The sequence below is a fragment of the Aotus nancymaae genome, unplaced genomic scaffold (genome assembly GCF_030222135.1).
Source record: "Aotus nancymaae isolate 86718 unplaced genomic scaffold, 86718_ANA_hifiasm-v0.15.2.pri h1tg000030l, whole genome shotgun sequence".
Taxonomy (NCBI): domain Eukaryota; kingdom Metazoa; phylum Chordata; class Mammalia; order Primates; family Aotidae; genus Aotus; species Aotus nancymaae.
In genome coordinates, this window is record NW_026988443.1 from 22,985,890 (window position 1) to 22,999,651 (window position 13,762).

The window sequence follows — 13,762 nt, forward strand, 5'->3', positions numbered from 1 at the left end:
CTGATTCAGGGTGTAGGGTACACGGGGCTTTCAGCTGATGGGCTACTGTAACTAGGTGTGAGACTGCAAAGCCAGAGGCACAGGAGCCGGCAGATCTTATATGCAGCTGTTGCAAGGACAAGTGCGCCGGCTGCCGACACAAGTGTCCAGAGCCATCCCTCTGCCCAGCCAGGGAGGTGGGAGGCAAAGGGTGCGACTCGATTGATCCAAGTATATATGACCACTCACTGACACTTAGCAGAGGTGTTCCAAGCAGAGGGCAGGCAGGAGGGCAGCACCAGCGAGGGCTCCTCAAGCATTGTCATCCCAGATCTGCAGGGAGGAGAATGGAAGGGTTTTTAGGCAGGGGAGATACAAAGTCACCACAGTCTGTATTTTAGGAGCATCCCCTACTCTGTGGAGATGGGTTAAGGGGAGCAGGATTGGGATTGGGAAGTCATTGTGGCTGGGGAGAAGACAGGGTGTAGGTCCTAGGGGGAGAGGGAGGAAGGGTCTGGGGTGCTGCCTGTTTCTGACTGGGTCACTGGGTAGCAGGGAGCAGGGTCTTGGGTGTGGTCTGGAACCAGAGGATGTGCACTTGTGGTCATATGGCTGGGGGAAAAGACTCCAGGACCCTGGAGAAAGTCAGTGCTTGAGATGTGGACAGGAAATTTCGGTGGAGGGCTCAGGGGCCCATGAGGTCAGGAGGCTCTAGACAGAGCCCCAGAGCCACCAGAGGAGAAGGAGGGGAAGGGGGCAGGAGGTGCAGCTCCCCCAAGAGAGGTGGCAGCAGGGACAGGGAAGATGAGGACAGAGCTCCAGGGAGGCCTGGGGTTGGGCGAAGGAGCCCGCAGTGTCTGTGTGTGGGGGGGGGTGCCGAGGCGGGGGATGGGAGGGTGGAGGGGTGGGAGGGCGATGGCCCGGCGGAGGCCATTTGGATCTCTGTGTGAGCTGCAGGGGACCCCCTGGGCGCCGGGCCCAGGCCAAGGGCAAGATAGGAACCGGGTGCGGGGGCCGATGTGAGCTCCCCGCGGGAATGTCCCGGTGTGGACGCCGTTGGAGTTCCCGTGTGACTCCAGGACGGCGAGGGTGGCCGGGACCCGGCGAGGCCGCTGGGGGCTGTGGGGCGTCCACGTACACGGGCCGGGCCTGCAGACCCCGTACCTGCCAGGCCGTGGCGGCCACAGGAGCCCGGAAACGCCGCCGCCAGCGGGCCCCTAGCGGAACTTTATCCCGACGCGGCGCGCGCTGTCGCGATCAGGAGGCGGATGACGTGGCGGGGCGGGGCCTGAGCGGCCGTGGCGGCGGCGGCGCTACCGAGCATCCTGGCGGCGTCGGGCCACCGAGAGGTAACGGGCCGGGCCGTGGGCGGGCGCGCGGGGAGCAGGGCCAGGGCCGGGCCGCGTTCTGCGGGAGCCGAACCCTCTGGGTCTTCGCCGCCGCCACCCGGCGCGGGATGCGGCCCGGAAACTGCGCAGGGCTGGCCGGCTGGGGCCGCACGAGAGGCGCCGCGGGTGAGGGGGTGGCACCGCGAGGGGAGAGGGACCTCCAGCGTGAGGACCGAGTGTGGGCGAAACGCTGTGTGAGTACGAGCCCCGGAGGCTGATGGTGACCGTGAGGGAGCCAGCCCCGGAGTGTGCCGGCGACGCGGCGAGTGTGAGGAAGACCGGGGTGTGTGTAGAGAGGGGAACCCCAGGTGCGAGGGTGACTGGGACGCTGAGCGTGCGGGCCACGCCGCGAGGGTGAGACGGTGGCCCTGAGAGGCACTGTGACTGCGCCTCCGACTTCAGGACGGAGAACTTGTGCTGTGTGGCGGCCGCGGCGGGGCGGAGAAAGACGCGGGCTTAGGACCGCAGGAGCCCGACTTCTTGGAGCTGTCGCAAGAATGACGATTATCATTTTAAAATCAGTCCATTGACTTTAGAGAATGCCGCAAGGTTTTGTGGCGTGCTGGGGCCTGGAGCGTTGGGCTGCTGGCGCTGGGGAACCCTCGTGCCCCTGGTGATTATGGCTCTTTTGAGCGCCCCCATAGCCTGTCATCTTGTGTGACTATCTCTTGTCCTGAATGTGGGGAGACAGACGTGAAACATTCTGAAAATCCACTGGGCTCTAAGCAAACATGTTGTGTAATGGTCAATATAAATAGGAGTCAGGGTGTCGGCGAATACGTTTTTGAGTACCTCTTGTGTGCCCTGAGCTTTGTGACACAGTTAAAAAGAATTGAGTCTCTGCCCTTGATGGGGGAAAAAGCCAGGGCCAGCTCAGCTTGCAGCGCGGCACTTCAGTGCCCAGCGATTCGGAGCTTATCTTTCAGAGCTGCTCCCAGATTTCAGATACGGGAGCAGCAGACTTGAAAGGCTGTGACTGCTTCCTGACATCAGTTCCACCTCTTTTTGGTGGCGGTGAGGCCCTTTGGGGACCTGCCCAGGCTGCCTGCATTACTCAGGTCCCACGTGTGCTGCACCGGTGACTTTTGCTTCCCAACTTTGATCTCAGAACGTCATTCAAGTCGTTACAGTGGGGTTTCTTTTCCTGGCAAGTGTGTGGAAAACCACCAGCCTGATTTTCTACTCTCTTCCTCCCCTTGTCCTCCTCCCCTATCTGGCCGTGGATGTATTTTTATTGCTTATACCAGTTTTATGATCTCCATCTCCCTGGAATTTCTTTCTTTCTTTTTTTTTTTTTTTTTAAACAAAGTCTTACTCTTGTCCCCCAGACTGGAGTGCAGTGGTGCAATCTCAGCTCACTGCAACCTCCGCATCCCAGGTTCAAGGGATTCTCCTGCCTCAGCCTCCCCAGTGGCTGGGATTACAGGTACCTGCCACCACGCCCGGCTAATTTTTGTATTTTTGGTAGAGATGGGGTTTCACCATGTTGGCCAGACTGGTCTCGAACCCCTGACCTCAAGGGATCCGCCAGCCTCGGCCTCCCAAAGTGCTGGGATTAGATTACAGGCGTGAGCCACCGCGCCTGGCCTCCCTGGAATTTCTTAGTAGAAGAAATGTCCTGACCTTTGTGCTGCCTGCTGTAGTCTCTAGGATGTAGATTCTTTCCTAAAAGAGTTATGCAAAAGGTGCCCATGGGACCTGGGGCCCCAGAGCTGCCTAGACATGCATGATTTAATGTGACAAGGCCAGTTCTCTGACAGGTTTGGGCTGGCTGCTTCAGTCATACCCACCCTGTGGGTGTCATGGGACCTCTCAGTAATTAGGACTGCCCCTGCCGGGCATGTAAAATTTAGATTTTGCAAGGAAATATCATTCTGCTTCTTTCTTGGTTCATTTGAAAAAATTATATATATGTGTGTGTGTACATATACACATATATGTATATATTTTAAAATCAGCTTTCTCAGGTTAGAAGGGTTCATTTTTTTAATCAGTTCCCTCCTACTCTTTGTTGCAGAGATTACATGGCCAAGGCAGACAAGTGGGATTAGGCCTTGCTGCGGGGGACTTCATTTCCTTCTCATTACTGGACCCATTTATGAGGAGGTAGCTTGTGAAAGTGTGATGTTCGTGTATTTCTTGACAGGTGAATATTGTTGGCTGTCTTCTGTTCGTTTTCTTTTGTGTGAGTTACAAAGAGTTTTTAGGCCGGGCACAGTGGCTCATGCCTGTAACCCCAGCACTTTTGGAGGCTGAGGTGGCGGATCACCTGAGGTCGAGAGTTCAAGGCCAATCTGACCAACATGGAGGAACCTCGTCTCTACTAAAAATACAAAAATTGGCCGGGCATGGTGGCGCTTACCTGTAATCCCAGCTACTCAGGAGGCTGAGGCAGAAGGACCGCTTGAATCCGAGAGGCGGAGGTTTCAGTGAGCTGAGATCGAGCCATTGCACTCCTGCCGGGGCAACAAGAGAAAGACTCCATCTCAAAAAAAAAGAGTTTTTACTTATTTGTATAGGTGTGAACACAGTATTAGTAAAGAGAATGGCTTACACATAATAAAGAACTCTTTTTAGTATTACATGTTAAATAACACTAATTTATTATAAAAATAAATTATATATTTATGTTACACCTTTTTCTTTTTTTGTTTTTTTGAGACCGAGTATTGCTCTGTCGCCAGGCTGGAGTGTAGTGGCGCAATCTCGGCTCACTGCAACCTCTGCCTCCTGGGTTCAAGTGATTCTTCCGACTCAGCCTTCCAAGTAGCTGGGACCACAGGTGCGTGCCACCATGCCTAGCTAATTTTTGTATTTTTAGTAGAGACAGGGTTTTACCATATTGGCCAGGATGGTCTCGATCTCTTGACCTCGTGATCCACCCGCCTCGGCCTCCCAAAGTGCTGGGATTACAGGTGTGAGCCACCACGCCCAGCGGTATTACATCTTTTTCTAAAGAATAATTGTGTTGTTTTTGTTTTTTTTTGAGATGTAGTTTCACTCTTGTTGCCTAGGCTGTAGTGCAATGGTGCAATCTCGGCTCACTGCAACCTCTGCCTCCCGTGGTTCAAGTGATTCTCCTGCCTCAGCCTCCCAAGTAGCTGGGATTACAGGCATGTGCCACCACGCCCGGCTAATTTTGTATTTTTAGTAGAGATGGGGTTTCTCTATGTCAGTCAGGCTGATCTCGAATTCCTGACCTCAGGTGATCCATCTGCCTAGGCCTCCCAAAGTGCTGGGATTATAGGCAGGAGCCACAGCGCCCAGCCTGTGATGGATTTTAATTAAGGATACTTAACAATGAGGTTGTTAAAAACATAGAAAACCGAAGCCATGAAAGTGAGGCTGTCTTATCTACTGTGATTGGGAGCTGAAATATATTGAGTCTCCTGGTTTCCTAAGAATAAAGGGTCACATAATTTTAATTATTTGATTTCATTATTTGATTAAGAAAAAAGTACAATAAATGTATTTTTTTTCTAAGTTTAAGCATTTAAAAAAACTAATGCAGGCCTGGTATGATGGGTCACACCTGTAATCCTAGCACTTTGAGAGGCTGAGATGGGAGGATTGCCTGAGACCAGCTTGGTCAACATAGTGAGACCTTCTTCCCGTCTCTTTTTTTTTTTTTCAGATGGAGTGTTGCTCTGTCACCCAGGCTGGAGTGCAGTGGCACAGTCTAGGCTCACTGCAACCTCTGCCTGAGCCTCCCGAGTAGCTGGGATTACAGGCGCCCACCACCACGCCTGGCTAATTTTTTTGTATTTTTAGTAGAGATAGAGTTTTACCATCTTGGCCAGGCTGGTATTAAACTCCTGACCTCGTGATCTACCTGCCTCGGCCTCCCAAAGTTTTGGGATTACAGGTATGAGCCACCGTACCCAGCCTTATTTTTTGGAAAACAAAACAAAACAATAGAACATACTAATTCATTTAATTGTGGACAATATATAACTCAGAGAGGTGTAAATAAGAAAAAGTCTTCTGTGTTTTCACCATAGTTAAGATTTTGATTCAAAAGGAAGGAATTAAAAAAAAAAGCTAAAAAAAAAGATTTTTATTCAACCAGAGGGGGAAATAAAAATATTTTGATGTATTTCTCTGTGATATAGCAAAATATGTATTGATCTTCAGCTCCATTTCCTAGCATACAACTCCTAAAATACTTAGACCAAAGTAATGTCTTTTTGTATGCTGATAAGTTGACTGGTGGCTGGCAGCCCCCAGAGAGCTTCAGGATGGGGGCTGGTCACTGGAAAGACCAAGTCAGGATTAGAGGGTTGGGACTTTGAGCCCCACCCCCAACCTTCGGGGAGGGGAGAAGGGGGAGGGTGATGTTAAGCTGATCACCAATGGCCAGTGGCTTAATCACTCGTGCCTATGTAATGAAGCCTCCATAAAAACCTAAGAGGCTGGGGTTTAGGGAGCTTTCGGATAGCTGGACACATGGAGGTTACTGGAGGGTACTTCTGCCTGGGAGGACAAGGAATGCCTGTGATCCTTACCCCATGCCTGGCTCTGCACTCCTCTTCAGCTGTATCCTTTTAATACCTTTTCTAATACATCAGTAGAGGTAAGTAAGTGCCTGAGTTCTGTGAGCTGCTCTAGCAAATTAATTGGACTCAAAGAGGGGTCTTGGGAGCCCCAACTCGAAACAGTTTGGTCTTCAGCCCCGTTTCCTAGCATACAACTTCTAAAATACGTAGAATACTGTAATCCCAGCTACTCAGGAGGCTGAGACAAGAGAATTGCTTGAACCCAGGAGGCCTGGATTTGCACCCGATGTCCTGTGGGGGAGGGGTGGTCTTGTGGGACCGAGCCTTCCCCATATGGGATCTGATGCTGTCTCCAGGTAGACAGTGTTAGAATTGAACTGGAGGACACTCAGTTGGTCTCCCCTGGGAGAACTGATTGCTTCTTAGTGGGGAACCCCCAACTCCCGCATTTGGTCACTGAACTCTTCTGTGTTGATTGTTGTCTTGTGAGAGTACACAGTAAAAATGGTTTTGAGTTTTTCTAAACAGTCGCAATAGCGTTTTTTCCTCTCGTCATTACAGAATTTTTGGTTTTAAATCTAGTTTGTAAAACTTCCTTTGTAATTGAACTTTTTCCTCCATTTGTCTCATTGTTTTCTGATGTAATTGAATTGTGATAAATTCATTTATTCCAAAACTTCTTGTGGCAGTTTCCTGGTTAAATTTTCATGGGAAAATTTTAGTGGTCTGTTCAATTCCTTTATTATCTGGTGCTGGAGACTGCAGGATTTTTTTTTTTTTGAGACAAAGTCTTGCTCTTGTCCCCCAGCCTGGAGTGACCTCGGCTAACTGCAACCTCTGCCTCTGGGGTTCAAGCGATTCTCCTGACTCAGCCTTCCGAGTAGCTGGGATTACAGGTGCCTGCCACCATGCCTGGCTAATTTTTGTATTTTTAGTATAGACGAGGTTTCACCATGTTGGTCAGGCTGGTCTCGAATTCCTGACCTCAGGTGATCCACCTACCTCAGCCTCCCAAAGTGCTGGGATTACAGGCATGAGCCACTGTGCCTGACTGGAATTTTTTTAAATTAAAAAAAAAAATTTAGTTTTTGCCATGTTGCCCAGGTTGGTCTCAAACTCCTGGCCTCAAGCCATCCTCTTACGTCGGCCTTCCAAAGTGCTGGGATTACAGGCTTGAGCCACTGCACCCAGCCTAATGTTTTGTATTTTTCTGTAGAGACTGGGTTTTGGCATGTTACCCAGGCTGAGAGAGATTGATATTGTGTGTGATTCTCACATACCAGTTTCTCTCTGTCTTGTTTTTTCATTGCATCTGTAACTAATTGGAAATACCAATTTCTCTTATCAATTGGATAAAAATTGAGGGACAAGGATAGCCAATTCAAAAGGGTGATCTGGTAGAATTTTGATGACCCTCTCATAATGTTTAGCTGGAGGTAATGTCTTAGTTATTGGCTTCTTGAATCAGCGATTTTCATTCCATTGTTGCAGAGGGTCTGCAGATCTACTCTGAGGACAGCATAGACGTATCTCACACAGGTATGAACTGCTGTTTTTGGAATGTATGTAGCTACTGTTGTGATTAATTAAATGCAAATTCTTTCAAAACCAAGTCTTAGCAGGTTTTTGCCACTATTTATTCTCCTTTATCAATTGTTACCTGAAGAATAAGTACTGTGACAGAAAATGTCTGATGTTAATACAGCCAGTTCTCTCCCTTCCCACCCTCCCACGCTGCCATCCATCCATCCATCCTTCCTTCTTTTCTTTGTTTTGTAGAGACAGAAAAGTTGCCCAGGCCGGTCTTGAACTCCTGGCCTCAAGTGTTCCTCTCTCCCATCTTGGCCTCCCACTGCGACTGTCCAGATGCTTTACTTGTATTTTTGGTGACCAAGTCTCACTCAAGTGCCCAGGCTGGAGTGCAGTGGTGCAATCTCAGCTCACTGCAACCCCTGCCTCTTGGGTTCGAGGGATCATCCTGCCTTAGCCTCCTGAGTGACTGGGACTACAGGTGCTCTGCACCATGCCTAATTTTTGTATTTTTTGTAGAGACAGGCTCTTGCCGTGTTGCCCAGGCTGGTCTCAAACTCCTGGGCTCAAGTGATTCCTCCTGCCTCAGCCTCCGAAAGTGCTGGGATTATAGGTATGAGCCACTGTGTCTGGCTTGACATTTTTACTTTTAAATATTCTATAATCCCATAATACATTGCTACTATTTTTCCTTTGGGTAGTCAGTTATATTCTAAAAATATACTAAAAGAGAGCAAAAATGTATTTAAAAAATATTTACCTAGGCTATTTGTTATTGCCCCACAGCTGTTCAATGTTTTGTTCTATTTTTTCACTTTTTCCATTTTGAGCCTTTTGGTTTTCATCTCACTGCTGAGGTTCCACATTTGTTTCCACATGCTGTTCAACTTTTTCATTAGAGCCTTTAATGTATCAAACACAATGATTTGGCCCTGCACAGTGGCTTATGCCTGTAATCCCAGCACTTTGGGAGGCTGAGGCGGGCGGGTCACGGGATCAGGAAATCGAGACCATCCTGCCTAATATGGTGAAACCCCGTCTCTTAAAAAAAATAAAAAAATTCCTTGGTTGATGTTTTCATTATCTGGGTCATCTTTAAGTGTGGTCCTGTTGATTACTTTGTCTCTTGATAGTGTGTTGTTTTTCTTGCTTTTTTAATGTTGTTTGTACCTTGTTACTGACTGCCGATACAGTATGTGGAGCAGTAGAAACTGAGGTATATAGTATTTATTTTGGGAAGAAGTTACAGCTCTTCTTTTGCTAGACTGTTTGTATGGGAGTTTGAACTCCTAGTCAGGAGACAGTTGTGTTTGGGTTTTATTGCTGCTATGGTTACGTTAGGTACACCAGTGTCTTCAAATTCCTCTTGTGTTTTCTTGCCAGCTTATAGTTGGGAGGGAGGCTTTTTCTCAGTGGTTATCCTTCATCCATACCCTCAGCTTTATTTGTTTGTTTGTTTGTTTGTTTGTTTTTCTTTTCCCCCTCCCCCATCTATTAATTTTTTTAGAGAAAAGGTCTCACTTGGGGCCAGATTAGGTGGCTCACTTCTGTAATCTCAGCACTTTGGAAGGCCGAGGTGGGTGGATCACCTGAAGCCAGGAATTGGAGACCAGCCATGGTGAAACCCCATCTCTACTAAAAGTACAAAAGAATTACCCAGACGTGGTAGTGCACACTTGTAGTCCCAGTTACTCAGGAGGCTGAGGCAGGAGAATCGCTCAAACCCTGGAGGCAGAGGTTACAGTGAGCCGAGATCACACCACTGCACTCCAGCCTGGGTGATTAAAAACAAAAAAAACAAAAAGGATCTCACTGGGTCATCTCGCTCTGTCACCCAAGCTGGAGTGCCAGTGGTGCCATCATGGTTCACTGCAGCCTCCAACTCCTGAGCTCAAACTTCCCCCTCAGCCTTCTGAGTAAATAGCTGGGGCTACAGGTGTGTGCCATCATGTCTGGCTACTTTTTAATTTTTTTCTTTAGAGATAGGATCTTGCTGTGTTGCCCAGGCTGGTCTCAAACTCTTGGCCTCAAGTGATCCTCCAGCCTTAGCCTCCAGAGTAGCTGAGAGTACAGGTGTGAGCCACTGCATCCAGTCACTCTCACTCAGCTTTAGGATTTGTCTGTGCACCTATGCCTCAGTCACAGTCTCAATGGTGGACTGCTGTTGTTTATCCCTGGGTGCTTGCTAACCTGGTGGTAGGGAGCAGAGGTTTCGCTGTTGTCCTGGTTCACGCTCAGTCTTAGGGAGGCCCTGTCTGTTTCCTTGGGTCTTGGCAGTGGATCTTTCTGGGTCTTTTCCCAGAAGTAAGACCTGTTTAGTGGTCTTGTCCAGAATTTACTACTCCTCCTCCAGGCATAGAGGTTTGTTTTTTCCTTTTATCCTGCTCCAGCTGCCTTAGGAGTGACAGAGTTTGCTGCCCTTTCCCAGGGGTTTACGGCTTTTATTTAGAGGAGAAGGATATAGGTTGGCCTTGGTATTTTTCCTCCCATAAGCCAGCATTACCAAGTGAAGTTTTCTCAGGTTACCTGCCCAGTATTTCTTTCGAGTACCCATTGAGGTCTGTAGAAAAAAACCTGAGTGTCTGTGGCTCTTACTAACCCACACTTGACATTTGGTAATTTGTTAAAAAATTTACCTGAATTCTTCTGATTCACCTAAATGGCGGTCTCATCTCTCCCACTACCACAGGTGAGCCAGACCTTATATCTCTCTTTCTCCTTGGAGGTGGCTATCTTTTCATCAGTTTCAGTCTAGTTGGTTACCCTGTAACCTCAGCTTTCTGATGGCTCAAGGAAAAATTGTTGTTTGTCACTGGAGTGGGAATGATGCTATCCATCCTTGAGTGGAAGCTAGAAGTTGAGGACTTAGCTATTTTTTTTTTTTTGAGATGGAGTCTTGCTCTGTCTCCCAGGCTGGAATGCAATGGCGTGATCTTGACTCACTGCAACCTCTATCTCTCAGGTTCAAGTGATTCTCCTGCCTCAGCCTCCCAAGTAGCTGGGATTACAGGCGCGTGCCACCACGCCCAGCTAATTTTTATTTTTAGTAGAGATGAGGTTTCCTCATGTTGGCCAGGCTGGTCTTGAACTCCTGACCTCAGGTGATCCACCCACCTTGGCTGCCCAAAGTGCTGGGATTACAGGCGTGAGCCACCATGCCCAGATGGACTTGCCATTTCATACTGGATTTTTTTTGTGTGGGGAGACAGAGTCTTGCTCTGTTGCCCAGGCTGGAATGCAGTGGCATGATAATCGCTCACCACAGCCCTGACCTCCTTAGCTCAAGAGATGCTCCCACCTTGGCCTCCTAAGTAGCTGGCATGTGCCATCACACCTGGCTAATTTTTATAGTTTTTGTAGAGTTGGGGTCTTACTGTGTTGTCCAGGCTGGTCTTGAACCTTGGGCTCAAGCAGTCCTCTTGCCTCAGCCTCTCAAAGTGCTGGTTTACAGGTATGGACCACTATGCCTGGCCTAATTTTTTCTTATTTCATTTTTTGTAGAGACAGAGTCTCCCTATGTTGCCCAGACTACTCTTGAACTCCTTCCTGGCTTCAAGCAATCTTCCTGTCTTGGTCTCCCAAAGTAGTAGGATTATAGGTGTGAGCCATCATGCCTGGCCCCATTTTATTTGTATTTTTTGTTGTTTGTTTTTTGAGACAGGGTCTCTTTCTGTCACCCAGGCTGGAGTGCAGTGGTGTGATCATGGCTCACTGCAGCCTCAACCTTCTTGAGCTCAGGTGATCCTTCCACTTCAACCTCCTGAGTAACTAAGACTACAAGTGTATGCCACCATGCCCAGCTAGCTTTTATAGTTTGTTGGTGTAGACAGGGTTTCACCATTGCTCAGGCTGGTCTCCTGGGCTCAAGTGAACCACATGCCTTGGCCTCCTAAAGTGCTGGGATTATAGGTATGCACCACTGTGCCCAGCCAAGGTGAAGTTTGGATATGGACAGGAGGTAAAGGATGGTCCTGGGGTTGTAGGTGTGTCCAAGCCAGCCTGAGGCTTAGTCATGTGCCTTTGGGAGCTGCTAGGGTTACATCACAGTTTTGCTCTTGGGTGTTTGGCAAAGAGGTAGGAACTTTAATTACTTTAGCCAAGGACAGGCTCTTGATAACAATTGCATTTTTTGTTTTTTAAACAGAATCTCGCTCTGTCACCCAGGCTGGAGTACAGTGGCACAATCTCAGCTCACTGCAACTTCCGCCTCCTGGTTTCAAGCGATTCTCCTGCCTCAGAATCCCAAGTAGCTGGGATTACAGGTGCCTGCCACCATGCCCAGCTAATATTTGTATTTTTAGTAGAGACGGGGTTTCACCATGTTGGCCAAGCTGGTCTTGAACTCCTGACCTCAGGTGACCTGCCCGCCTCGGCCTCCCAAAGTGTTGGGATTACCGGCATGAGCCGTCACACCCGGCCCTTTTTTTTTTTTTGAAATGGAGTTTCGCTCTGTCACCAGGCTGGAGTGCAGTGGCGTGATCTCAGCTCACTGCAACCTCCACCTCCTGTGTTCAAACGATTCTCATGCCTCAGACTCCTGAGTAGCTGGGACTACAGGCGTGTGCCACCATGCCCAGCTATTTTTTTGTATTTTTAGTAGAGATGGGGTTTCACCATGTTGGCCAGGATGGTCTCAACCTCTTGACCTCATGATCTGCCCTCCTTGGCATCCCAAAGTGCTGGAATTACAGGCATGAGCCACTGCGCCTGGCAGGAGGATCAGTTGAGGTTAAGAGTTGAAAACCAGCCTGGGCAACATAGTGAAACACTGTCTCTACAAACAGATTTAAAAAAAATAGTTGAGTATGGTGGTGAGCACCTGTAGTCCTAGCTACTCAGGAGGCTGAGGTAGGAGGACTGTTTGAGCCTAGGAGTTGGAGGCTGCAGTGAGCTGTGATTGCACCATTGGACTCCAACCTGGGTGACAAAGTGAGAGCCTGTCTCTTCAATAAAAAAGAGAGAGAGAGAGATTGAGAGAGAAAGAAGACTTATCTGCCTTCAGTTGTTTGTGATTCTGCTACTCTCCTTGGCTGAAGGAGTCCTTAACCTTCCAGCAGGAACTTTGTCTTTCATTCAGTTGCTGCAACTGAGATCCTAGACATGAGGTCTTGGGGGGCTGTGACTGCCCCACCTCTCCAAATAAGGCCACTGGGTGGTTTCACCAGTGTATCAGACAAACTTAATAAAGCCGTATCAGCGACACCAGTGCCAGGTTTTATTAATATGAAAGGAATACCTGGTAACCCCAACCCCTCCTCCGAGCTAGAGTGTGATGGAATGGGGGGAGCTGGATTGGTCACTAGGGTCAGATTTCTCTGCTTTTCTCCGTGTTGAGTTGGGTAGAAAAGCCATCCTAGGTGTCTTTGCATCTGACTCTTATGTGAGACGATTGGCTTCCCAGCTGTACTGGTTTTATACTAGTGGATGCTTGGGCTCTGACAGGCACATGAAAACAAATACGTTTCCACATGCCTCTGCAGGGAAACCTGCATGGCTTGGTGCCAGAGTGAGAGCAAAAGTGGTGCTGCTTTAAAGCTCAGCCTCATCGAAGCAGAGGTAGGCTGCCTCCACTCCTGGGACTGGGGGAAGACTTGACTAGTGCCTGGGAGGAGCTTTTTAACTTGGGCTCAGGTCTAGACTTGAAGGGGTTTGGGATAGGGAAGGCAGGAGTTTTGGGTGGGGCCTGTGGAGATCAGCATTTTCCCTAAGAACTACTCACTCTTTTTTTTTTTGAGACGGAGTTTCGCTCTTGTTACCCAGGCTGGAGTGCAATGGCGCGATCTCGGCTCACCGCAACCTCCGCCTCCCGGGTTCAGGCAATTCTCCTGCCTCAGCCTCCTGAGTAGCTGGGATTACAGGCACACGCCACCGTGCCCAGCTAATTTTTTGTATTTTTAGTAGAGACGGGGTTTCACCATGTTGACCAGGATGGTCTTGATCTCTTGACCTCGTGATCCACCCGCCTCGGCCTCCCAGAGTGCTGGGATTACAGGCGTGAGCCACCGTGCCCGGCAAGAACTACTCACTCTTGACTGGCTGTGTTTCCTTTCTCTGAGCTACATGAGGCCAGGTTCAGGCACATACACATTTGTTGAATAAATAAGAGGCCTCTGGAATGACAATGTGCTTGCTGATAATTGGAAGTTATCTCTGTGACCTTAAAGGACTGACTCCTGGGTGGGAATCAGATGGCCCACCAGATTTCTTCTGAAGATGAGATGGGATCAAGAGATCTGAAGCGTGACTGTCACAGGAGTTGAGGGAGAGGAAGGTCATGCTGGGTGCAGGGTCAGGAAGGTGCTTATTTTCCTTTGATAGATTCTGGGTCCTTCGTAGGTAGGTTGATGTGGAATCCAACATGAGGGGCAT

The 13,762-nt window shown here is 48.9% G+C and overlaps 1 protein-coding gene across 12 annotated transcripts in view; it reads left to right on the plus strand.

Moving 5' to 3' along the window:
• Nucleotides 1-1,265: 1,265 nt before the first annotated feature.
• SLC7A6 (solute carrier family 7 member 6) overlaps nt 1,266-13,762 on the plus strand; it is a 39,451-nt gene continuing 26,954 nt past the window's right edge. The window contains exons 1-4 of one of the 12 annotated variants that reach the window (XM_064383213.1): nt 1,266-1,328; nt 3,385-3,513; nt 5,002-5,232; nt 7,355-7,402. Coding sequence is in view for 2 of the 12 variants with exons in the window: in XM_064383217.1 (XP_064239287.1) it covers nt 2,619-2,793; nt 3,385-3,513; nt 7,355-7,402 (352 nt within the window). In the remaining 10 variants the exon portion in view is untranslated. The other 11 variants (XM_064383214.1, XM_064383216.1, XM_064383215.1 and 8 more) reach the window with 11 other exon arrangements.